The sequence below is a fragment of the Galeopterus variegatus genome, unplaced genomic scaffold (genome assembly GCF_000696425.1).
Source record: "Galeopterus variegatus unplaced genomic scaffold, G_variegatus-3.0.2 Scaffold3107, whole genome shotgun sequence".
Taxonomy (NCBI): Eukaryota; Metazoa; Chordata; class Mammalia; order Dermoptera; family Cynocephalidae; genus Galeopterus; species Galeopterus variegatus.
The window spans coordinates 122,377-147,497 of record NW_007729218.1 but is presented as its reverse complement, the minus strand read 5'-3'; the positions used below and the strand labels follow the sequence as shown (position 1 = coordinate 147,497).

The 25,121-nt window shown below is 47.1% G+C and overlaps 1 protein-coding gene across 1 annotated transcript in view; it reads left to right on the top strand.

Annotated features, from left to right (window-relative positions):
* GCN1L1 (GCN1 general control of amino-acid synthesis 1-like 1 (yeast)) overlaps positions 1–25,121 on the top strand; it is a 54,990-nt gene that overhangs the window by 6,946 nt on the left and 22,923 nt on the right. The window contains exons 8-36 of the mRNA XM_008583974.1: positions 167–241; positions 500–628; positions 1,276–1,326; positions 1,696–1,794; positions 2,038–2,211; positions 3,981–4,033; positions 4,421–4,433; positions 4,736–4,861; positions 6,120–6,195; positions 6,342–6,501; positions 8,137–8,326; positions 8,421–8,545; positions 11,565–11,743; positions 12,032–12,125; positions 13,261–13,374; positions 13,494–13,692; positions 14,762–14,917; positions 15,367–15,548; positions 16,478–16,558; positions 16,898–17,041; positions 17,988–18,115; positions 18,286–18,475; positions 18,694–18,764; positions 19,707–19,872; positions 20,212–20,406; positions 21,541–21,787; positions 22,274–22,395; positions 22,725–22,839; positions 23,588–23,767. Of these exons, the coding sequence (XP_008582196.1) occupies positions 167–241; positions 500–628; positions 1,276–1,326; positions 1,696–1,794; positions 2,038–2,211; positions 3,981–4,033; positions 4,421–4,433; positions 4,736–4,861; positions 6,120–6,195; positions 6,342–6,501; positions 8,137–8,326; positions 8,421–8,545; positions 11,565–11,743; positions 12,032–12,125; positions 13,261–13,374; positions 13,494–13,692; positions 14,762–14,917; positions 15,367–15,548; positions 16,478–16,558; positions 16,898–17,041; positions 17,988–18,115; positions 18,286–18,475; positions 18,694–18,764; positions 19,707–19,872; positions 20,212–20,406; positions 21,541–21,787; positions 22,274–22,395; positions 22,725–22,839; positions 23,588–23,767 (3,834 nt within the window). The remainder of the gene's footprint in view (positions 1–166; positions 242–499; positions 629–1,275; positions 1,327–1,695; positions 1,795–2,037; positions 2,212–3,980; positions 4,034–4,420; positions 4,434–4,735; positions 4,862–6,119; positions 6,196–6,341; positions 6,502–8,136; positions 8,327–8,420; positions 8,546–11,564; positions 11,744–12,031; positions 12,126–13,260; positions 13,375–13,493; positions 13,693–14,761; positions 14,918–15,366; positions 15,549–16,477; positions 16,559–16,897; positions 17,042–17,987; positions 18,116–18,285; positions 18,476–18,693; positions 18,765–19,706; positions 19,873–20,211; positions 20,407–21,540; positions 21,788–22,273; positions 22,396–22,724; positions 22,840–23,587; positions 23,768–25,121) is intronic.

Below are 25,121 nucleotides of genomic sequence, written 5' to 3'. Positions count from 1 at the left end.
GCAGAGCTTTGGGACAAAGTGACTAGTCATACAGCTCGGTAGAGATGAAGGGTGGTCAACGTTCCATGTGGCTAGATAGCAGGCCTGGTGGCATTTCTGGGGATCAGGGCAGAAGCAGGCATTTATCCCCAACACTAACATGGGCAGTGCTTTCTGTCCCCCTTAGCCATTTCCAGTCTGCTGGCATCAGTGACTCTTGATCTCAGCCACTATGCCCTGGACATCGTGAAAGGACTGGCTAGTGAGTATCCTTACCCCTCTCTAATTCCTAGATGGCACCTTGGGTTTTGGTTGTACTTATCCCAATTATTGTAGAAAAGGGAGTAGCTCAGGTTAGAAATAAAACTTTAACTTAAATGACATTGGCATAGTTTCTTGAGGTCATCTATAATGAGAATATATAGCTAGGATTGAAGAGGTGGGAGCACGGAAAAGACAAAGATGATAGTGTGGATGCTAAGTTGTCAGAAGTCTCTGAGCAATAGCTCTGTGTGTCCAGGTCAGCTAAAATCCAACAGTCCCCGCCTGATGGATGAAGCTGTGCTGGCGCTGCGGAACCTGGCCCACCAGTGCAGTGACTCTTCGGCCATGGAAGCCCTGACCAAGCACCTGTTTGCTATCCTTGGAGGTGAGTGAGCCTTCTTGGCCATGGGCATGGCTGAGGTGTGGCCCCTGGCATTCCCCAGGGACCTGGGATCTGATGGGGACTTGATGCTCTAAGTCTGAGGTTGTGTGGCCAGGGTATACTCACACTGAATGTGAATGTGTGATGTGAACAAAAGCAGTGTAGACTGGTGATCTCAGTTTTTTTTTGTTTTCAAGTATATACATTTTTGTGAGCATAGAAGAAAGAACTAAAGGAAATACACCAAGATATTAATGATATCTTTGAATAGTATAAACGTGGATGCTTTAAAAAATGTTTTACTTTCTATTTTTTGTTTCTCATATTTTCCGTGAGAACATATTACTTCTTTAGTCAGAAGAGGCTACTAAATGTTATTTTAAACCTAATGATATCTTTGAATAGTATAAACGTGGATGCTTTAAAAAATGTTTTACTTTCTATTTTTTTTTCTCATATTTTCCGTGAGAACATATTACTTTTTTAGTCAGAAGAGGCTACTAAATGTTATTTTAAACCCAGCTTCACAACAGAAAGGTTGCTTCTGGAATCAGAAACCATACCTTGATGTCACACACCTGACTACAGTATTCAACCCTTTGGGAAATGTGGCAGATGTGAATTTGAATCTTTGCTGTCTCTCCTCTCAGGCTCAGAGGGAAAACTAACAATTGTAGCCCAGAAGATCAGTGTCCTCTCAGGTACAGAATTTCTCCACGGGTAGTGTGGTCTGATACTAAATGAGATTTAGTGTAACTCCTAGGTAAGGCGGGTCCTTCTTGGATCTTGATCCCTCTGATAGTCTTGGAGTTCCAGCCTGCCTCCCAAGACACCTTGTTTGCCTACGTGGCAAGAGGGACTTGTGCCAGTCTAGCAAGAAGCCTGGCTTCTATAAAAGACAGGATGTGTGGAGGGGGAATTGAGGGAGGGTTAGTAATGGCCAGAGGAAAGGCTTCTGGGGGACCCTGAGGAGGTCTGTGAGCCATTGTGCAGAGGTAACAGCAGTAGGAAGACTTGTCTGTTTGTAGGTTTGTGCTGGTGAAGGGCTGATCAGGGATTCTGCCTTTCAGGGATCGGGAGTGTCAGTCATCATGTGGTGTCTGGGCCTTCCAGCCAAGTCCTGAATGGAACTGTGGCCGAGCTCTTCATCCCATTCCTCCAGCAGGAAGGTAATTCTGTGGAGCCTGGTGAGCAAGCGGGCTAGATCAATCCTTGACTGTGGTTTTTTACAATTGGAGCCTTCCATAATCCCCTTCTGAAGCCACACCTCCCTCAGAGAGCAGGGCTAGGAATTGTCTGAAATATCATTGCTTCCTCCTCCTTGTATTCTGGCTTGCTTTCTTGTGCCACTTATAGTGATTTGAGGTGGTTAAGAGATGTATGACTAACTGGACTTCTGCTTCTTGCCCTAGTTCACGAAGGCACCTTGGTACATGCTGTCTCTGTCCTGGCTCTTTGGTGTAACCGATTCACCACAGAAGTGCCGAAGAAGCTCACTGAATGGTTCAAGAAAGCTTTCAGCCTTAAAACTTCCACCTCTGCAGTGAGGCATGCCTACCTGCAGTGCATGTTGGCCTCCTTCCGAGGTAAGAGGCCTCGCATGGGCCAGTGTCCAGGTCTTCCCTGTAGAGGTGACTGAGTCTGCAGGGCATTATCACTGTTCCAGGCTTTCCCTTTGGTTCAACTTGTTATGCTTCATTTCCTCCTGGGCCTCTGGGAGCATCGGGCTTAGTCATCCGTAAAGCCCAGAATCAGAGTCTGATCTTCACAGTGAATTCTGACTTCTCCCCTTTATTAGACTTTCAAAGCACAAAGTTTTATTCAGAGAGGATCCAGAACCAGAACCTGTCACTAAGATAATTGAAATCATGGAGAAATGATTCTGATGAGACTGACTTAAAAGGTCTAACTTCATGAAAACTTTACTGTGGACATATTAAAAGTAACTACTGCCCTCACTTCAGTACTAACAAACCTACTGTCATTTGGGCATAGGCATCTACCTCTTTCCCAAGTAGAGCTAGGGAAAATTCAAAATCTGTAGAGGAGAATATCCGCCCTAAAAACCTCTAATATTGATTTCCACCTCTGAGATAGGCTTGTATTTCTTTTAAAAAAGGTATAAACTTATGATGAGCTGTGTTTAAGGAAACATCCAGGAGATTCCAGTGCTCTGCTAGGGAGGAGAAACTATTGTGTGAAATGCATCTTGTCTGATAAACTTTGTATCCACATATTTCTTTTATTGATTAGGGAAGAAGAATATGACTAGAGGAGATTTTTTGCACTGAATTGAGAGCCATAAATCTTTTTCTAAAACACATCTCCAGGCTCAGAGTCACTGATCATATTTATGCAGTGGTTTGTGAGGTTTATGCAAAGCCAAAGAGAGTGCTGATTGAAGTCATGATTCTCCTTGGGTAGAAATGTACAGTTAATACATTGTCAGCTACCTTATGAATATAGTGAACTCATATCCTTGATTTAAAAACAGTATATACTGTTTGCATTTTTGCCTCATTGATCAATCTTGATTTTAGATCAAGTTATGGATGGCAGAGACTTGATATAATGTAGTGTCTTCAGCTTGAGCTAGTTGTGCTTTATGCTTTAAAAATAAACATGAAATAAATCTTTTAGAATAAACATTTATTGGATTCAAATCCATGACATTATTTGAAATACTGGTTTTCTTGTGAAATGTGTCTATTTAGTAGTTAAGAAACCATAGACTTAACTATAGTTTTAACTGGTTTCTACTTTTTTTAAAAAAAAGATGACTGGTAAGGGGATCTTAACCCCTAATTTGGTGTTGTCAGCACCATGCTCTCCCAAGTGAGCTAACTGGCCATCCCTATATAGGGATCCAAACCCATGGCCTTGGTGTTATCAGCACCACACTCTCCCAAGTGAGCTGCGGGTCGGCCCTGGTTTCTACTTTTTTTTTAATGGGTAGTTCATAGGTCAACAGATTCGTTCTGGTTTGGGAATTTGGATCCAGAGGTCACCTGGTATGGGGGGCAGTATACCAAGTAGGAATTGGTAGGCTTGAGGTTGGCTCTTGCTCTGACTCAACCAGTTGTGTGAACTTGGGCAACTCACCTAACCTCTTTGTTTCCTTATCCATCAAATAAATAGTTAGACTATTGAATTAGTAAGGATTCTTTTGTCTCTAATTTTATGGTTGTAGAGTTTGATTTAAGTCCCAATTTCTAGTTCCACTTCTTTGACATATTTGACAAATTAACTGAAGGGTTTAGTCAGTTCAGACCTGGGTGGATAACTCCTTTCTCAAGTAATCTTGTTACCTGTGAGGATCAGGATGTTCTGTAAGGTGCTTGTCCTCTCTCTACAGGTGACACACTATTGCAGGCCACGGACTTACTGCCCTTGCTCATCCAGACAGTGGTATTTCATGCTTTCTTCATTCCATCCCCCATCTCTGCACTCAGACATACCTGAACTTATTCCTGTGGTTAGAAATGGAGTTTTGCTCTCTTCATACATTATTGTGTGCCCACTATATATGGCAAGGCATGGGTTACTGAGGCTGGGGGGTGGGGGATGCCAAGATAAACATGACCTTGTTTCAGCAAATTTCAGGGTGCTTACTCTACAGCAGAAGTGGGAAGATACAAACATACATCCATAATCTAAGGCAAAGTGTGGCATTAGAGCAGTTTTGAAGGAGAGATTGCTTTTAGTTTGGGGGTTGACTATTGGGAGAGGCTACATGAAGGAGGAAGCATTTGAACCAGGGCCCTGAAAGCCAGGAAGGATTTCACTAGCCTGAAGGGAATGGCCCAGTGTGAGTCCAAACAGTACCGGTCAGGGATAGGCAAGGAAACCTGGAATGTATGAACCTCAAGTATTCTAGCTTGGTGCCCGGGATAGGTGGGAATTCCAGATGGGAAACAGCTTGCCTAGGCTCCTGTAGTCAGCAGGGAACCACCAAAAGTCTTCATATAGGAAGTAATACCAGAAGGACTGAGAAGAGCAGTGAGCCTAGGAGTGATTTATCCCTGCTGGAGGAGCACTTTTCTGTCTCCTGCAGAGGAGAGTGTCAGCAAAGCCTGTGCTAGCAGGACCAGCCCTGGGGGACATGGTGAGCTGTGTTATGGGGTGACTTCTTGTTTTTTACAGAATCCAAACTAAGCAGTTTCTGGCAGCTGATTGTGGATGAGAAGAAGCAGATTTTCACTTCTGAGAAATTCCTGCTCATGGCTTCAGAGGATAGTGAGTTACTTGGGGCCAAGTCAGAGTGGACCTTTCCTTGATTACCTGTTATTTGACCAGTCAGCTCTGCAAAAACCTGGACCAGAGTGATCTGGCCAATAGCTTGGCTGTCTTGGGAATGAATTCATTCCTGTGGGGAGTGTAAGGCTAGGGAAATGGGGGTACTTGGGAGATTTGTGGAGACAGAGTAGTAATGCTTGCAGAGCTGTGATATTAGCTGTAATTATAGCTGATTGGATAATTGGTGCTGTCTCGAAAGTTTTCTCATGTTAAGAGGCAGCTGAGAAGCTCTGGTGGAGTGTGGTAGACTCCAGTCCCCTACCAGGAGACACACAAACTACTGGTTTCTATCCTGGCAGAAAAGGAACAGTTGATCTTTAAATGTATGTTTAAAATTCTAGGTTGCCTTAGAGGTGGCTGCCACTAATTGGTGATTTGAACAGTCTTTTGACTCACAAATCACAACATCCCATTAATGAACTACAACTGTTAGTCACTAACTGATTTTTTAAAAATCAGTTAGCTGAAAATCAGTTAGCTTTCGAATAGGAAATACATTCACGTAATTCAAAATAAATGATAAAAGAGGGTGTACACTGAAAATTGTGTGTTAACTCCACATACCTGCTGCTTTGGTCTCCGGCCACCCAGTTCTCTCGATCATAGATAACCAATTTTATTAGCTTCTTCTGTATCCTTGATATTTTACATATATATAAGTAAATACCTTTTTTACACAAATGGTACTGTGCCTACTGTGTACACTGTGCTTTCTAGACCGGGAAATAAGTCCACGTCAGAATATGAGCTTCCTCATTCTTTTGTAGAACTTCATGGTAATTTTTCATTATTAAAAGGTATACTTCCCCTTATTTCAAAATACTTGTGTGCATAATAAGCAAAAAGAAGGAAATAAAAAACTGTAATTTCAGGGCCAGTCTGTGGCTCACTCGGGAGAGTGGTACTGATAACACCAAGGCCACAGGTTTGGATCCTATATAGGGATGGCTGGTACGCTCACTGGCTGAGTGTGGTGCTGACAATACCAAGCCAAGGGTTAAGATCCCCTTACCGGTCATCTTTTAAAAAAACCAAAACAAAACAAACAAAACCCCCTGTAATTTCACATCTGGTGATTAATCACATTTACATTTCGGTATTAAATTTCCAGTTTTATTTCTTTGTGTGCATGTGTGTTTGCATGCCTGTGTGACCTACCTGTTCTGAAAACACTTTTACTGTTTCTCTCCCCTCCCAGCACTGTGTACAGTCTTGCATCTGACAGAGAGACTTTTTCTTGACCACTCGCATAGACTCACTGGCAACAAAGTTCAGTATGTGAGGCCTTCTTATCTTTTCCCTTGGACCAAATGAGGTGAACCCTGGCAGGAACCTGAGAAGGAGGGTGTGTGGGAGGGCTGGCTGTGGAAAGCCTCTGCTCCCTGGCCTTATCCCAGGACTGTTGTCCCTGTGCTTGCAGGCAGTACCACCGGGCTCTGGTGGCGGTGCTCCTGAGCCGCACCTGGCATGTCCGCAGGCAGGCTCAGCAGACGGTTCGGAAGCTGTTGTCCTCCCTTGGGGCCTTTAAGCTGGCATATGGCCTCCTGGAGGAGCTGAAGACCGTCCTCAATTCTCACAAGGTGAGTGCGTGTGAGTTCTAGAACTGGGGGTATGGAACCACTTAGCTGACCCTGCTTATGTTGTAGGATTTTGGCTAGGCCACTCCTGGGCTCCGTCACTCAGTCTCCGTGTGATGCCAGAATCTTCTGCCCTGCCTGGTGACATCTGTTTTCATATACAGTCATGAGTTGCTTCATGACTGGGATACTTTCTGAGAAACGGGGATATACATTCTGAGAAACACATTGTTAGGCGATGTTTTTCTTCGAACATCATAGAGTGTATATATATAAACCTAGACAGAAGAACCTACTGCACACCTAGCCTATGTGGTATAGCCTACTGCTGCTAGGCTTCAAACCTGTATAACATGTTATTGTACTTAATACTGTAGATAACTGTAACAATAGCTACGACAGCACTAGGTGATAGGAATTTTTTGGGTCCATTATAATTTTAGGGGACCACCGTCACATCTGAGGCCCATTGTTTAAAATGTCCTTGTGGCATATGACTATAATTCCTTTTCCTTTTCTGAGATTCTTGTGACATCTGTTTTCATATACAGTCATGAGTTGCTTCATGACTGGGATACTTTCTGAGAAACGGGGATATACATTCTGAGAAACACATTGTTAGGCGATGTTTTTCTTCGAACATCATAGAGCATATATATATAAACCTAGACAGAAGAACCTACTGCACACCTAGCCTATGTGGTATAGCCTACTGCTGCTAGGCTTCAAACCTGTATAACATGTTATTGTACTTAATACTGTAGATAACTGTAACAATAGCTACGACAGCACTAGGTGATAGGAATTTTTTGGGTCCATTATAATTTTAGGGGACCACCGTCACATCTGAGGCCCATTGTTTAAAATGTCCTTATGGCATATGACTATAATTCCTTTTCCTTTTCTGAGATTCTATTTTTTTTTCTTTCCATGCCTTTTGACATGTAGCTCAACCTTTTTATCCTTGAGTGATCAAATAACACTTTGTTTTGAAAGCACTTTATAATTTTTAAAGCATTTTCTACCCATTCTCCTTTTTGCTTTTTAGTACTTTTCAAAGGCAAATAGGACTTCTTTTTGTTTTGTTTTGGTTTTGGTGGCTGGCCAGTATGGGTATCTGAACCCTTGACCTTGGTGTTATAACACTGTATTCTAACCAACTGAGCTAAATGGCTAGCCCTCACAACTTCTTATTCTTATTTTATATGAGTTGTCTGGGGTTCTGGAAGCTAAATGATATGCACAGGCTCTCCCAGCCAGTGGGTGGGAGGAAGTCCTGGCTGCTATATTAGTGCTCTTTGTGCCATGTTTTACTGCTTCCCTCCCTCACTAAGCCTGCTTGAGGAACGTGGGCTGGTGACAGATTTGCGGTCTCAGGCTGGGTCTCCTGGACCAGTTTCCATTGCCTTCTTTTTCCCTGTGGGCTTTTTATGTGCAAAGTCATAGCTGCTTCCTCTCTCCAGGCACATCTCAGCCTGTGGGTCCCAGTGCAGGAAGCGGGGCATCAGTCTCCATTCCAGCAGGGACCCCAGAGAACATGAGTTGTGTTCTCTGCTGTGTCCTGGCTTCTTTGTCTCCTCTTTGCGAAACCCGCACAGGACTCTCAGCAGTGGGGGCTCACGTGTCATCTCCACGCAGGTGCTGCCCTTAGAGGCTCTGGTGACTGATGCTGGGGAGGTGACTGAGGTGGGCAAGGCCTACGTGCCTCCACGGGTCCTGCAGGAGGCTCTGTGTGTCATCTCCGGGATGCCAGGGCTCAAGGGTGACGTCACCAACACTGAAGAGCTGGCACGGGAGATGCTGATCATCTCCCACCATCCATCCTTAGGTCTGTGGCTGCGGCGGGGTGGGAGACGTGGCTCTGTTGGGCAGGGTAAGAGTGGGACAGGCAGAAGGCCTCAAAGAGCTCCCTTCCCCTTTAGTGGCGGTGCAGTCTGGACTCTGGCCAGCGCTTCTCACCAGGATGAAGATTGATCCTGAAGATTTCATCATCAGGCACCTGGATCAGATCCTTCCCAGGATCACCACACAGAGTCCCCTAAACCAGGTGATTGGCATTTGAGCTGGTCTGGTCGTGGGGGGTGGGGAGATCCTCTTGTTCACGGTGTAGGAAGGGAGGATTCAAAGAAGCAGGTGAAGGTGTGATGAAATGTGGGCTTCGACCCTTGATGGCAAGTGATATGAAAATGCAAACTGATTTAAGCACAAAAGGGGGCTTTTTGCCTCATTTACCTGCAGTGTCCAAAGATATGAGTGGCTTCAGCGGATGCTGGCTACGGGGACTCAGATATTGCCCTCAGGACATTGCAGGTGGTATCTTTTGTACTCTCTGTTTGATCCACCTGTGTTTCTTTTTCTGCTTTCTGTGATGTTGGCTGTGTTCTCAGTCTTCCTTTTGCTGGTAGCAAAATAGCTGCTAGAGTTCCAGGCTTACACCTTGTCCCCCCATCAGCTTCAATGGAAAAAGTTTGTATTTTCCATTAATGTCAACTGGCATGGGATCTCATTGCCCCAAGTTGACCCGACTTGGGTCCTGTGCTTATCCCTGTGTCCATCCTTCTGGTCTGGGTCATGTGCCTGCCTTTGGAAAGGGTGAGGGCAGCTCCACCTGATCCATGGAGTTTGAGAGTTGGGGGTGGGGGAGTATGTCCTCCAAATCAGGCTGCTGTTATCAGACAAAGGAGAAAATCCTTGCTAAGTAAGGCAGACACATATTCCAGCTGTCCACTCTGGTGGGCAGTGCTCAGAAAGAACAAGGCAGNTCATGACTGGGATACTTTCTGAGAAACGGGGATATACATTCTGAGAAACACATTGTTAGGCGATGTTTTTCTTCGAACATCATAGAGCATATATATATAAACCTAGACAGAAGAACCTACTGCACACCTAGCCTATGTGGTATAGCCTACTGCTACTAGGCTTCAAACCTGTATAACATGTTATTGTACTTAATACTGTAGATAACTGTAACAATAGCTACGACAGCACTAGGTGATAGGAATTTTTTGGGTCCATTATAATTTTAGGGGACCACCGTCACATCTGAGGCCCATTGTTTAAAATGTCCTTGTGGCATATGACTATAATTCCTTTTCCTTTTCTGAGATTCTTTTTTTTTTTCTTTCCATGCCTTTTGACATGTAGCTCAACCTTTTTATCCTTGAGTGATCAAATAACACTTTGTTTTGAAAGCACTTTATAATTTTTAAAGCATTTTCTACCCATTCTCCTTTTTGCTTTTTAGTACTTTTCAAAGGCAAATAGGACTTCTTTTTGTTTTGTTTTGGTTTTGGTGGCTGGCCAGTATGGGTATCTGAACCCTTGACCTTGGTGTTATAACACTGTATTCTAACCAACTGAGCTAAATGGCTAGCCCTCACAACTTCTTATTCTTATTTTATATGAGTTGTCTGGGGTTCTGGAAGCTAAATGATATGCACAGGCTCTCCCAGCCAGTGGGTGGGAGGAAGTCCTGGCTGCTATATTAGTGCTCTTTGTGCCATGTTTTACTGCTTCCCTCCCTCACTAAGCCTGCTTGAGGAACGTGGGCTGGTGACAGATTTGCGGTCTCAGGCTGGGTCTCCTGGACCAGTTTCCATTGCCTTCTTTTTCCCTGTGGGCTTTTTATGTGCAAAGTCATAGCTGCTTCCTCTCTCCAGGCACATCTCAGCCTGTGGGTCCCAGTGCAGGAAGCGGGGCATCAGTCTCCATTCCAGCAGGGACCCCAGAGAACATGAGTTGTGTTCTCTGCTGTGTCCTGGCTTCTTTGTCTCCTCTTTGCGAAACCCGCACAGGACTCTCAGCAGTGGGGGCTCACGTGTCATCTCCACGCAGGTGCTGCCCTTAGAGGCTCTGGTGACTGATGCTGGGGAGGTGACTGAGGTGGGCAAGGCCTACGTGCCTCCACGGGTCCTGCAGGAGGCTCTGTGTGTCATCTCCGGGATGCCAGGGCTCAAGGGTGACGTCACCAACACTGAAGAGCTGGCACGGGAGATGCTGATCATCTCCCACCATCCATCCTTAGGTCTGTGGCTGCGGCGGGGTGGGAGACGTGGCTCTGTTGGGCAGGGTAAGAGTGGGACAGGCAGAAGGCCTCAAAGAGCTCCCTTCCCCTTTAGTGGCGGTGCAGTCTGGACTCTGGCCAGCGCTTCTCACCAGGATGAAGATTGATCCTGAAGATTTCATCATCAGGCACCTGGATCAGATCCTTCCCAGGATCACCACACAGAGTCCCCTAAACCAGGTGATTGGCATTTGAGCTGGTCTGGTCTTGGGGGGTGGGGAGATCCTCTTGTTCATGGTGTAGGAAGGGAGGATTCAAAGAAGCAGGTGAAGGTGTGATGAAATGTGGGCTTTGACCCTTAATGGCAAGTGATATGAAAATGCAAACTGATTTAAGCACAAAAGGGAGCTTTTTGCCTCATTTACCTGCAGTGTCCAAAGATATGAGTGGCTTCAGCGGATGCTGGCTACGGGGACTCAGATATTGCCCTCAGGACATTGCAGGTGGTATCTTTTGTACTCTCTGTTTGATCCACCTGTGTTTCTTTTTCTGCTTTCTGTGATGTTGGCTGTGTTCTCAGTCTTCCTTTTTCTGGTAGCAAAATAGCTGCTAGAGTTCCAGGCTTACACCTTGTCCCCCCATCAGCTTCAATGGAAAAAGTTTGTATTTTCCATTAATGTCAACTGGCATGGGATCTCATTGCCCCAAGTTGACCCGACTTGGGTCCTGTGCTTATCCCTGTGTCCATCCTTCTGGTCTGGGTCATGTGCCTGCCTTTGGAAAGGGTGAGGGCAGCTCCACCTGATCCATGGAGTTTGAGAGTTGGGGGTGGGGGAGTATGTCCTCCAAATCAGGCTGCTGTTATCAGACAAAGGAGAAAATCCTTGCTAAGTAAGGCAGACACATATTCCAGCTGTCCACTCTGGTGGGCAGTGCTCAGAAAGAACAAGGCAGTGGCAAGAAGAAGAGGAGCCGACAGCTGGGGCCACTTAGGTGTGGTGGGACCCCTTTCTAGTACCAACCGTGGCACGCACTGACCATGTCTGTGTTTGTTTGGCAGTCTTCCATGAATGCCATGGGCTCCCTTTCCATTCTGTCCCCGGACCGGGTCCTTCCACAGCTCATCAACACCATCACTGCCTCCGTGCAGAACCCGGCGCTGTGCCTGGTGACGCAGGAGGAGTTTGCCATTATGCAGACCCCTCCTGGGGAGCTGTATGACAAATCTATCATCCAGAGGTGAGAACCCACTCAGGCTCAGTTGCTTGTCCTCCCCAAGCCATAGTTTTCTTGCTTGTAGGATGGGGTCATTGTGAGGAACAAACGAAATAACCTAGTCATTCATTGGACAAGTGCCTGCTGCATTCTAGGCAATGTGCTCAGGTGCTGGATACCAGAGTATATTGAGTGTCTGACACTTTTGTAATGCATAGTACTTAAAACTAGCTGGGATTTCATGGCTGGCAGGAGCCTGAAAGGCCTGGTGGCTCTTTTCAGGCTGGCTGATCACCTGCTCTGATGTTTCAGTGCCCAGCAGGACAGCATAAAAAAGGCCAACATGAAACGAGAGAACAAGGCTTATTCTTTCAAGGAGCAGATCATCGAGCTAGAGCTAAAGGAGGTGAGCGCATGGAGGCATCTCATGAGGTGCTCCAGTATCCCCACCCAGTCGCTGGTCCTCTGGCCACACTCTATTTGCACTCTCTCCATAGCTTCCTCCACCCCCCACTCAAGGAAAGTGAATTTCTCTCTCTGTTGGATGCCAGCCGTAGTTCTTACATTTTCTCTGCTAAGTGGTGTTACTGGATTCCGTGTGTGCCCCCCAGCTCTTCGAAGTCGGGACCCATCTTTACTCCTGACAGCAGACGTAGGGCCTGGTGCAGGGGAGCCTCTGGGAGATCACTGATGTGTTTGGCCTTGTACAGAGCTGTTTCTGACAGGAGCAGAGCACACAGGACTCTTTCCTATCTCAACCTTTGCTCTTCCCTCAGTCTTTTCAAGGCTGGGTTCTTTTCATTTTTCACATCTCAGCCCACATATGACCTTCTCAGACGTGATCACCCTGTCTACCCTGTCCTAAGTAGACACACCCTCCCACCCTGGTTACTATGCATCATATTCGTGTCTTTCATAACATTTATCATGATCCACAGTTGTCTTTGTATTTGTTTACTTGCTTATTGTCTATCTTTGCCCACTAGATTGTGAGCTCCATGAGGGCACGGGTGTTATCTTGTTTCCCCATAGTATCCCTAGCATCTAGAACAGGGCCTAACACAATGCAGGTGCTCAGTAAATACTCGTTGCATGAGTGAGTGACTTTTCTGCCTTGTCATCTCAGGTCACCCTAGTAGGCCTTTTCCAGACTTTAGCTTATACTGCGGGAGAGCTTCTGTAGTGAGGTGTTGGGGAGGAAGGGAGGCTAAAGTTTTGATTCTGAAACCGTGTGGCAACAAGGATACCCTTTTGAGTACTTTGAGGAACTTTTTATTTCTCTGACATGTAAAAAGCCCTCCTTCCTTTGTCAGTAGAGAATCCAGTAAAATACTGCTTCTCTATTGCTGTCTCTGTTTTGTAGAAACTAGGTGGCTGTGGACTTTGTGGAGAGGACAGGGGAGGCTACATGGTGGATTTGGGGGCCCAAGTCACAGACTTAAAGCTGGCATGGTGCTGTTTGTGGAAGCAAGCTCACCTGCCACTGGCAGGGAGGGAGGTCTGTTCCCTGGAGATGGAATTGGTTTGCCTATTCCCTTCAGGAGATAAAGAAGAAGAAAGGCATAAAAGAGGAAGTGCAGCTGACCAGCAAGCAGAAGGAGATGCTGCAGGCCCAGCTGGACAAGGAGGCGCAGATCCGGAGGCGGCTGCAGGAGGTGAGTGGCTGCCACCACCATGTGTCCAGGCTGGAAGAACGCTGGGCAGTTTGGGCTGGCTCCATGCTGTCCCAGAGCAGGGCCTTGCTGACCTGCCTCCTGGGTGACTCTTCTTGCAGCTGGATGGGGAGCTGGAAGCAGCGCTAGGACTGCTGGACACTATCATGGCCAAGAACCCGTCCGGCCTAACCCAGTACATACCTGTTTTGGTCGACTCTTTCCTGCCCTTGCTGAAATCTCCCCTGGCTGCACCCAGGATCAAGAATCCGTTCCTGTCATTGGCTGCCTGTGTCATGCCCCCTAAGCTCAAGGCTTTGGGTTAGTCCTTGTTTGCTGGCTGTGGGGATAGCCCAGGGCAGTTTGGGAGATAGGCAGGGGATGCCCTTGGGTGCTTGTGGGGAGGCATGAGGTGATATAAACTGCTGAATTTTGCTTCCACATGGAAGCAGCCTTAGGAACCTCAAACTGGATATGGTCAGGAGTAACATAGTGCCTCTTCCTCTTCTCTCCCTTTTTATATCTTCTGTGCCTTCACTCTGAGGACCAGGTTTTATTTTATTTTTTTTAAAAGATGACCGGTAAGGGGATCTTAACCCTTGACTTGGTGTTGTCAGCACCACGCTCAGCCAGTGAGCAAACCGGCAATCCCTATATAGGATCCAAACCCGCAGCCTTGGTGTTATCAGCACCGCACTCTCCCAAGTGAGCCACGGGTGGGCCCTAGAGGACCAGGTTTTAGATGCTAGTCAGTGTCTGATCTTTCTGTACCAGCTTGAAAACTAAGTCAGAAGTTCAGTGGCAGCGAGGATGGTTTGGTGCAGTGCAGCCCAGAGCTCCTGAGCAGCCATGTGTCAGTAGAGACCAAAGGTCTCTGTGACTTTGAGCTTTCTGTCAGCTCTGGAGAAACACCAGGTGTGGTGGCTGGGAGTTGTGGTGGCCTTACTTTTGTGGATTGCCAACTTCCTTCCTCACCTAAAGGGTATGTTCACCTAAGACTGGAATCTGGACACTGTTCTAAGTGGAAAAGTCAGTTGGTGCATATGAAACTGCAAGTGTTACCTGGCTGGCTGGGCTTGCTTTGTAAAGTGGAGGCACTGGATGAATAGCTTTACTCTTGGCTGATTAACCCTTGGGTAGCTTGTGCCTCTTCTCAGTGTGCTTGTAATTTCTTGAGTGTCAAAAGAACAACACCCTGCCTACTTACCCTCTGGTGCTGTCAGAAAGATCAAGTGAGAAATTAGGTTGAGGACATTTTGGTGAAGCAGAGAGTATTAAGTGAGAGGTATGAGGCAACTCTGCACTGGATCCCTCATTTGTGCCTAAGCCAGATTTTATTCTGTGTCCTTGTGTGATTCATCCCCTGCTGGGTTTCTTCTCTGTGACACAGGCACTTTGGTGAGCCATGTGACTCTGCGCCTGCTAAAACCAGAGTGTGCTCTGGATAAATCCTGGTGCCAGGAAGAGCTTTCGGTGGCTGTGAAGAGGGCAGTGACGCTGCTGCACACCCACACTATCACCAACAGGGTGGGCAAGGGTGAGCCAGGTAAGGGATGTGATGAGACCAGGGGCACAGGATGGCAGAAACTTGTGTGCGGAGTGGTGCCTGAACCACGGTGTCTCCTGGGGCTTCCTGAGTCTGTGGCCTTGGTTTTCTCATCTGAAAAATATGGAGCTGGACCAGATGGAGGCGTTTTGAGTCCAGTCCTGGTATTCTGTGAGTTATTGTGACCCCTGTTGAGGGTTTACTTCTTGTCACTGCCATCTACTTCTCTGTTGCAACTCCCACATTCTAGAACTGGGCAGTATTTGGGTAGAAGCAGGATTGGCTTTAGAACTGGGCTACCAGATATTGTCCCTGTCCTTGGACCTTATGCTTCCAGGTGTCAGAAAGGGCCTCTAGCCCCCCAGCCCACCTGCCTCAAGGAGGGCCACAGGCAGCAGTGGCCTGGTTCTGGCTCTGCCTGCAGGTTTGTCTGCTTCTTGCTTTCACAGATGCTGCACCCTTGTCTGCACCAGCCTTCTCCTTAGTCTTCCCGTTTCTGAAGATGGTGCTGACTGAGATGCCCCACCACAGTGAGGAGGAAGAGGAGCGGATGGCCCAGATTCTTCAGATCCTCACTGTCCATGCCCAGCTGAGGGCCTCCCCTGGCACCCCACCTGAGCGTGTGGACGAGGTTGGCAGGGGAGCTCTGCTCACCTCTTGGTTTGAGGGGGACTAGGGAGGCAGGAACTTTCAATATTTCCTGACCCATGAACAGTTGTGATGCGAAAATAGAGGGTGTGTTTGTACCTATAGCAGCAATACACATAGTGTGGGGTTTTTAATGCAAAAATGCGTTACACTGCTTCCTTCATATGACTATATACTCTGGGTGCTCCTTCCACGTCAGTGCATACGGATCTACTTTATTGATTTTACTGACTGTGTGAGGCTACACTATAGATGCACCATGTTTTATTTATCTCTTTACCTGTTGGTGGATATACTTTTTAAAATTAATTATTTATTGTTTTGGGTTTTTTTCCTTTCTTTTTAAAAATTTTTCTTTCTGACGGGTATTTTAAGGTTGTTCCTAATTTTTCCCTACTTTGAACAGCACTGTAATGTACCCTCTTGTGTGTATGTGCCTTCTGCCCACCCTGTGTGAGCATTTTTTTAGGACAGATAGTGGATGTGGGATTGCTTGGTTATGTGGCATGTTCTGAGCTATATTCTCACTAAGAGTTCCCTTTTCCCCAAACCTTATTCAACCTCAGATAGTATTAATGTTGCTAATGATGAGTGAAAGAATGGTATCTCATTTTATTTTGTGTTTCTTTACTTTTCAAGTTGAGTATCTCTTCATATGTTTATGGTCCATCAGTATTATTTCATAGTCTGAATTTCTGGCAGTATTCAAGAATTTAGTCCCTGGGGATCGTGGTTGACAGGGGTTAGTGCTGTGTACTTAGTTGTAAACCTATCGTGTGGTTTCTATGGTGAAGTCGGTTGTGTGACCCAGCATGTTTCCCTGAGGAAGAGAGGAGCTGCCTTGCAGGCCACTAGGCTTAGTTGCAGACTGACCCCATGGCCTCACCCAACTCATCTGCTCTTCTCTCCTAGAATGGCCCAGAGCTTCTGCCTCGCGTAGCTATGCTGCGTCTTCTGACTTGGGTGATTGGGACAGGCTCGCCCCGCCTACAGGTGATTTGGTTTTCAGTTGCCTGTTGCTGTGATTGAGTTAGTGACCCCAACCTCAGGTCCTGGCATGAGGGGTCAAATCCTAGTTTTCGCTTGACCCTCACTTTTGGACTTGGGAAGAAGGGCTGCTTTTGAAAGTCAGCCTGACTGTTCTCAGCTGTGAGGGGGATTGCTTGGCTCCTGCCATTGTCCCTCCGCTAGTGCTGGGGTCTTCACCCTAGTAGAGTTATGGGGGTGGGCATTCTCAGTTCAGATCCCTCTCTGGGCCCCTCTGCCCATCTGCTGGCCCCATGGTAGTAAATGATTTGCTTACTGAACCCAGTGGATCGATGTACTCCTTAGGTGCTGGCTTCAGAAACACTGACCACCCTGTGTGCCAGCAGCAGTGGCGAGGATGGCTGTGCCTTTGCAGAACAGGAGGAAGTAGATGTGCTGCTCTGTGCCTTGCAGTCCCCATGTGCCAGCGTGCGTGACACTGCGCTCCGGGTGTGTGCCCACTCCCTTGGGGGGCCACCATAGCATTCCTTGTCACTCTGTGCAAGTGCAAACTTCATGATGCACATTTGAGAGAATGTCCCTCACCCTGATGGGAGGTCCTGTAGGCAAAAGGAAGAGGTCACGGGTGGGTCCAGGTCTTTCTAAGAATTGGAAAACTAAGCAGTTGTCATGATGTATCACTGTCTATTTTTTCTTTACTTTGGAAGACTTCACCTAAATTTTAAACTGGAATGTGGGTCTTAGTACTTTTGTAGACAGACCTAACCCACAGGATTGGTTCATTTCTCCAGGCCACTACCTTGTATTTGGCATTTCTTGGTGGCTTTGGGACCAAAAACTAAAGAATCTCTTTGGAGTGATAATTCAGTGGTTTTTAAATGCTGACCTGCAGCCTGCTGCTATTGATATGTGACAGAGTGTTCACTGGCACTTGGTAAAATGTGAAAAATGATGGCAGTGTGCTAAGTTTTTCTTAAAATTTTATTCAACAAATGGAATGCACTTTTTCTGAAGTTGTCTGTCTTGTTTGTTTAGAGTTAAAATTTTAACTTGTACATTAAAAACAATTCTATCACCACACCCCATCATTTTACAGAGGGAAAGCTGTTTGAGGAGACTGAGCAGGCAAGTGGAGCTGATTCACAGCACTCCTTAGATCATTGCCGTCCAGTGGAACTTTCTGTGATGATGGAAATATTCTTTATGCTGTCTGATGTGGTAGCCACTAGCCACGTGTGGCTGTTGAGTACTTGAAATGTGGCTGGTATAACTGATGACCTTCCTTCGAGTTCATTTTAATTGATTTAACTTTAAATAGCCACATGCAGATAGTGGTCACATCTTGGACAGTATAGCCTAGAGAGAGGTGAAGAGGCAGGTCGGAGGGTCCTCTGGAAAGTCAAGCCTCATGTTGTCCAATCCTACCCCCTCCCAGGGGCTGATGGAGCTCCACATGGTATTGCCAGCACCTGATACTGATGAGAAGAATGGCCTGAACCTTCTGCGGAGACTCTGGGTGGTCAAGTTTGACAAAGAGGAGGAGATCCAGAAGCTGGCTGAGAGGTGAGAGCCAGTAGAAGGTTGTTTTCTCCTGTTCTGTCCTCTCTGCCCTTAGGAAATAACCGAACTCTGTGAGCTCAGCCTACAGAGAAGAGAGAAGGGCTGGGTGGTCAGGATTGGTGATCCTTGGTCAGATCCTTGTCTGACCAGCCCCCACCTTTGGTCTGCTCCAGTCTCTGGTCGACGATGGGCCTTGATCTGCACCCACATCTCTGCTCCTTGCTGATCGATGATGTGATCTATCACGAAGCAGCTGTAAGGCAGGCTGGGGCTGAAGCCCTCTCCCAAGTGGTGGCACGTTACCAGCAGCAGGCAGCGGAGGTTATGAGCAGACTGATGGAGATTTACCAGGAGAAGCTCTATGTGAGTTACCTGTGCAGCCCTAATGTGGTCTGGGTGGTGTGAGGTTGGGCTGGACTCTCCTTGGCCCCCAACTACTCCAGACAGGAGTCTTGGGGCTCTTGGTGGCTCATGGTGGCTATACCTGGCTTCCTGCCTCACAGTCCTGGTGCCAGGTTATTGGTCTGCCTGGCTGGGCTGGGGAGAGCATTGGAGAGCATTTACCAACTTGTCTGTTGCAGCGGCCGCCCCCGGTGCTGGATGCTTTGGGACGAGTTATTTCAGAATCTCCTCCAGATCAGTGGGAAGCCAGGTATAAAAACTGTTCCAGTCTTGTTCTACTCCGAGCTTTCTGAGATGTAGTTGGCTGGGGCAGGTGCTGGAGGAGGCAGTGTGGAATAATGGTGCAGTGGAAAAGAAGAGCAAGACCTCCCTCAGAGTCAGGGAGACCTAGTTGAGGTACTGGCTCTTATGCTTGCTGCGTGATCTTGGGCATGTTTCTTCTTTCTCCAGGCCTCTGTTTCCTCATGTGTATGAAGGGTACAGTACAGATTGAGGAATCTCAATCTCACTTGAGATCTAGCCTTTCCCCTCAGAGCCCATGAGTAGCACTTGGAGTGTTAGGCAGATGTCTGGGAGCAAGCGTAACCTTGGAAGACACTTTCCTCCCACAGAGCAGGCACGTAACAAACTGTAGTATTAATTTTCTACAGGGGCTGGCCCTGGTGTTCTCCACTCCTCTGTGGTTTTGTGGTGTAAGAACCCATCCCAGTTTCTTTCTTTTCCATTTCAGACCATCAGCCAGAGATAGGACACAGATTCTTTGCCCTGGAGACCTTCTTACTGCTGTGTAGCTGTGAAGAGTAATACCACTTTGCTTTTGTAGAATATGTTTATTTCTGAGTACCTTTGCATCTGATTCCTTTACCTCTCTCCTCTCTCTTACAATCTGCCTTGGAGGTTGAGGGGTAGGCATTGCATTCACATGGGGCAAGTGGAGGCAGAGCTTGTTCCCTATTCAAGGGCACCCTGTAGCAAGTAGACTTGGGCAGATGCAGGTCTCTGTTTGACAAGAGGGTTGTTCCAGACCATTGGGTAAGCCCTGGGCAGTGGGCTCCGTGCTGTGCCCTGCCTCCGAAGCGGTGTTCACTGCTGGTGCTGTCCCTCTCCTTGCTTTTTACCTGCATAGGTTCCATCCATCAAGAAGGCCCTTGGCTGGCCCTTGTTCACCCACACGCTCCCACTTCTTTCCCAGGTGTGGCTTGGCCTTGGCCCTCAACAAGCTCTCCCAGTATTTGGACAGCTCTCAGGTGAAGCCACTCTTTCAGTTTTTTGTCCCTGATGCCCTCAATGACCGAAACCCAGATGTACGGAAGTACATGTTGGATGCAGCCCTCGCGACACTCAATACCCATGGGAAGGTAAAGGATTTCATTTAGCCGAGGAGATAGGGCTGGGCCAAGGCAGGAGGTGGGGCTGAGCGATGGATGCAGAGACACTGAGGTCCAGAAGTCTTGGCAGGGCACTAACCCCTGATGGGAAATTACATTCGTATTTCTTTTGAGCCTAAAAGATCCTGAGAGGATGTTAAATTCTCATAAGTCTGCAGCAGGCCTTTTAGAAAACTGGAAGACCCACTGGCCTTGCTGGTTGGATAGGCTGCCTTTCCTAGAGCCAGGCTTGGTCCTTGGGGCAGAGGCCATCATTCCCAGACACAGCCTGTAGGGTTGATCTGAGGTTTGGGGGGCTTGGCTTTCCAGGAGAATGTCAATTCGCTTCTGCCAGTATTCGAGGAGTTCCTAAAGAACGCGCCCAACGATGCCAGCTATGATGCCGTGCGGCAGAGTGTGGTGGTCCTCATGGGCTCTCTGGCCAAGCATCTGGACAAGAGTGACCCCAAAGTGAAGCCCATCGTTGCCAAGCTCATTGCTGCCCTCTCCACCCCTTCCCAGCAGGTACTTGAATCTGGCCTGGGCCCACGAGCCAGTTGGGGTCCCAACTATGAATAGGCAGTGGGACACTAGGGGCTGAGTTGAAGGCTCAGGGTCCAAGAGTCATCCCCTCTCCCAGTCTGGTTTATCATGGAGAGTACCCCTGAAGTGGGAGTTACTTTGTTACTTTGTTCTAATAGACCTCCTAGATATTCATTTTTTCTACTTACTTACTGGGGATACAAAGATTAAAAAAAAGAGCTACCTCTTTTCCAAGCCCTCAGCCTCTAAGCCATAGTGCAAAGGACTTTTTTTTTCTCTATTTGAAAAACATACATTTACATATGTTTTTTGTGATTTGCATTTTAGATTACCCAGGGTGTCCTCATTCATAAAGTTTCCAGTTGAAAACGAGTTTCCAAAACTGTGGTCAAATAAGATGTCAGAAAACCCAACCTGCAGAAGGGTCTCACCTGGGCACCCAGCAGCTCATCACTTTGCTGCTCTTGAGTTGGACATAATAAGCTGTGGCTAGGAGGCAGGATTGAGTGTCTTTGCTACCACTTAATTTGGCCCTGGTCCTGTAAGGCCCAGCCTTATTGCTCTGTGACTTTGATAAGTTTGGAAACTGAAAGATGTGCTATTTATATGGAGGCTCAGTAGCATATGTTTCTCTGGAGGTCTGTCTTTTTTTTTTTTTTTTGGTGGCTGTCCAAACCCTTGACCTTGATGTTACTAGCACCACCCTTCTTTTTTTGGTGGCGGGATCTAAACCCTTGACTTTGGTGTTACCAGCACCACACTTTCCCAAGTGAGATAATTGGCCAGCCCCTGGAGGTCTTTCTTTCTGGGTGGGTTCAGTCTTTGGGGTTTTCCTCTCCCTGCCCAGGCCTTGGTTCTTCATTTAGACCAGAAATAGCACCCAGAAGGCCGATGCTGTTGTCACTAATAGATTGTAATATGCACCCTGATGGACTCTTTCACTTCTGTCACACATGAAAGAGCATATAAACACCGTTTGCTTATCTGATACCCTGTGACACCTGCAGGCAGTGGCTGAGATGGGGCTTGGGGACATCTAGTCATGGGTGCTATATAAGACTGTCTGTCACCGGCCATAGCTGAGCTGCCACACTGACAAGTGGGCCCCTCCCATAGGTCCAGGAGTCTGTGGCCAGCTGCCTGCCGCCTCTTGTGCCAGCCATCAAGGAGGACGCCGGAGGGATGATCCAGAGGCTCATGCAGCAGCTGCTGGAATCAGACAAGTATGCAGAGCGCAAAGGTGCTGCCTACGGGCTGGCAGGCCTGGTGAAGGGCCTGGGCATCCTCTCACTGAAGCAGCAGGAAATGATGGCGGCGCTAACTGATGCCATCCAGGATAAGAAGAACTTCCGCCGGCGTGAAGGTGAGTGTCTCTGAGCTTGGTGCTACCCAGCATGGGAAGTTGATTCCCATGCTACCAGAGGAAGGAATCTGGCCTTTCCTCCCTAGCTGAAGGGCTGATGCTTGTGTGTGTGCGGCAGAGGGGGCAGCTGTGTGTGTGAACCATTCCTATTGGGTCCTTGCTGATGTTGCCTGGACTGTCTAATTTCTAACTCAGTAGCACCTTTAGCTGAGAGAGATTTTGCCTTCTAGCTGGTAGCCAAAAAGTGATAGGCAGCTCCCTTCTCCCTTCTCCCTCCTCTTCCCTGCTGTGCTACATCCTTGCTATGGGACATCTTGAGCTGAGACAGAGGGTGCTGCTCCCTTGTGAGTCAGCCACTTTAGTCCCACAGCTGCCCTGAGTGTGTCCAGAGGGTAAGGAGGTGGCAGGGAGGGTGTGGGCCTTTCTGTTTCCTGTAGCTGCCCCCAGTGGGCATTCTGTTCCAGGCTGTCCTGCCTTCTCCCCTAGGAGCCCTCTTCGCCTTCGAGATGCTCTGCACCATGCTGGGGAAGCTCTTTGAGCCATACGTGGTTCATGTGCTGCCCCATTTGCTGCTGTGCTTCGGGGATGGCAACCAGTATGTGCGTGAGGTAAGTCCTGAGGCTGCACAGCCACTCAAAGGCGTGCTGCTCTGTGAGGCTTGGCTGGGGGAGTCTCTGAGGTAGTGTGAAGCCCCTGCTCCTAGAATCCCTTCTGCTTTTACCTCGGGCACCGGTTACTGGTATGGACTCCCCTCTGGTTCCTGCTAAAGTTCTGAAGCTTTGTGAGATGTATCAGTTGTATCTGCATGCCTTGGCATAGGGTCTGACACAATAGACCCCAGGTAAGTGTTGGTCACTGAAGGAACACTAGGGTGGCGTCAGGCCTTGACCTTTGCTTGGGTGAGGAGGCCCCTGAATGTCTTTTCTCCTCCCTTGAGGCTGCAGATGACTGTGCCAAGGCTGTGATGAGCAACCTGAGTGCTCATGGGGTGAAGCTGGTACTCCCCTCCTTATTGGCTGCCCTAGAGGAGGAATCCTGGCGGACCAAAGCTGGTGAGGCTGCTCCCTCTGAATCTCTTTCTCAGCTTCTGGTTCTGAAAACTGCCCTCAGCAGTGATCCAGGTAGCCACAGCTCTTGTCCTGTGTGTATGGTCCTTTGCCCAAGGGTAAGGCCAAGACTCTGTGCCTTTAGGCAGCTGGATCCTTCTATAGTTTGTGTGCTTTCATGCCAAGGACAGGTCTCTGACAAGAGCCACAGCTCTAACTCAGGAAACCCTAGGACTTTAAAGCTATTCTATGGCTAGTCCTCTGGCTTTAAAGCTTTTTTCCACAGTAAAACTCTTTTAAAAGATCTTATAGTTGGATCTGGAACCCTAATGTTCAAAACAGATACAAGTAGAACTACTGTGGTTGGGTTACAGTCAGGGTCTGGGGTCTTCCCCTTGCTCCTTCATGCTTCGCCCTACAGTTTGAAACATCAGATCTAAATCAGTTTTCCTTATTTGAGGATGAGGAAACTAAGGCCAGAGGAATTCAGCAAATTGGGTCACCACCAGGACTAGGCCAGGTCTCACTCATCCTGGTCTGTCCCTTTACCCCATTCCACCCTGCTTCTCACCTGGGATCCTATGGCTGAGCCAGCCTTAGGAGGGTTTTGCTCCCTCTGCCCTCCTCCAAGGGACTGTTTGAGCACAAGTCTCCAGGGAAGCAGGCTGGATGTCACATATCCATGCAGCCAGCCTAGGTGAGTCGTGGCCTGTGCTCAGTAATTTAGTGCTGGGTGTGTGTCTGCTCTCTGCAGGGTCAGTGGAGCTGCTCGGGGCAATGGCATACTGTGCCCCGAAGCAGCTGTCATCATGCCTACCCAACATCGTGCCCAAGCTTACAGAGGTGCTGACCGACTCCCATGTCAAAGTGCAGAAGGCTGGACAGCAGGCGCTCAGGCAGATTGGCTCCGTCATCAGGAACCCGGAGATCCTGGGTACACCTCTCCCACAGGGGCACTCAGCCTGACTTCTTCTCCTCTCAACCCCCCACACCCCCCTGGACATTGCAGGGAACATGCACCAATTTAGCTGATTTTGTCCTCTGAGGACAAATAGGTTCACACTAAAATAACCTCTAAGTCCTAGGAAGCCCTTTTTCTAGAAGAATTAGTTGAAAGTAGTTTGGAAACAGTCTGTTTTCCCATTGGTATGGAGCAGATGTTAATGGCTGCACAAATAGGGACAGTGAGTCTTTGGCTCAGGAGCAGCTTGACTCTGAGAAATCCCTGTACACTAAGCTGAGCTGTGAGGTCAAGAGAATTGAATGATAGTCTCTGGACCACATCAGCACCATCTGAAGTATTAGGTTCTTTGGAACTTTGTATTCCATCTCATTCCGGGAGACCTGAAATAGAGGGGAGGGTTAGGGAAAGGGTTAGTCTCCTTAACTGTACTCTTTATTTCTTTTCTTTTCTTTTTTTGGTGGCTGGCCAGTAAGGGGATCCGAACCCTTGACCTTGGTGTTATAATACCACACTCTAACCAACTGAGCTAACTAGCCAGCCCCCCTAAACTGTACTCTTTAGTATGGTTCTTTCTTGAGGGATGGGAAGAGTTGATTGTTAGGAACAAAACCCAGCCAGCCATCTTGACCTCCATATTACCTGTTAAATTTTAAACTTCAGCTTAGAGCATTAGTGGCCAGTCAGTGTACTTCAGCCAGGGTATTGCCAGATGTTTTTTCATTCAAAAAGTGATGGAGTTTTTTTGTTTGTTTTGTTAAGGGATGAATACATAGTTTTTTTTTGTTTTTTTTTTTTAAGAGAAAACTTTATTCAGGACAAAGAAGGCCATTACATAATGAGAAGTTAACTTCAGCTTAGAGCATTAGTGGCCAGTCAGTGTACTTCAGCCAGGGTATTGCCAGATGTTTTTTCATTCAAAAAGTGATGGAGTATTTTTGTTTGTTTTGTTAAGGGATGAATACATAGTTTTTTTTTGTTTTTTTTTTTTTAAGAGAAAACTTTATTCAGGACAAAGAAGGCCATTACATAATGAGAAGTTCTGCAGTTCTCTAAGAAGATGTAACAATTCTAAATTTATATGTAATAGCCTCAAAATATATAAAACAAAATTTATGAAACTATAAATATATAAAACAATATATAAGACAAAACTACTTTATAAATCTATAAAATTTATAAAACTATAATGATATACATTATTATAGTGGGAAATTTCAACACATTTCTCTATTACTGATACAGCATACACAAAATTTAGCAAGGATGCCTGCCTTTTTAAAAGTTTCATTTATTTAAAAAAAATTTATTTAAATGAGAATTTGAG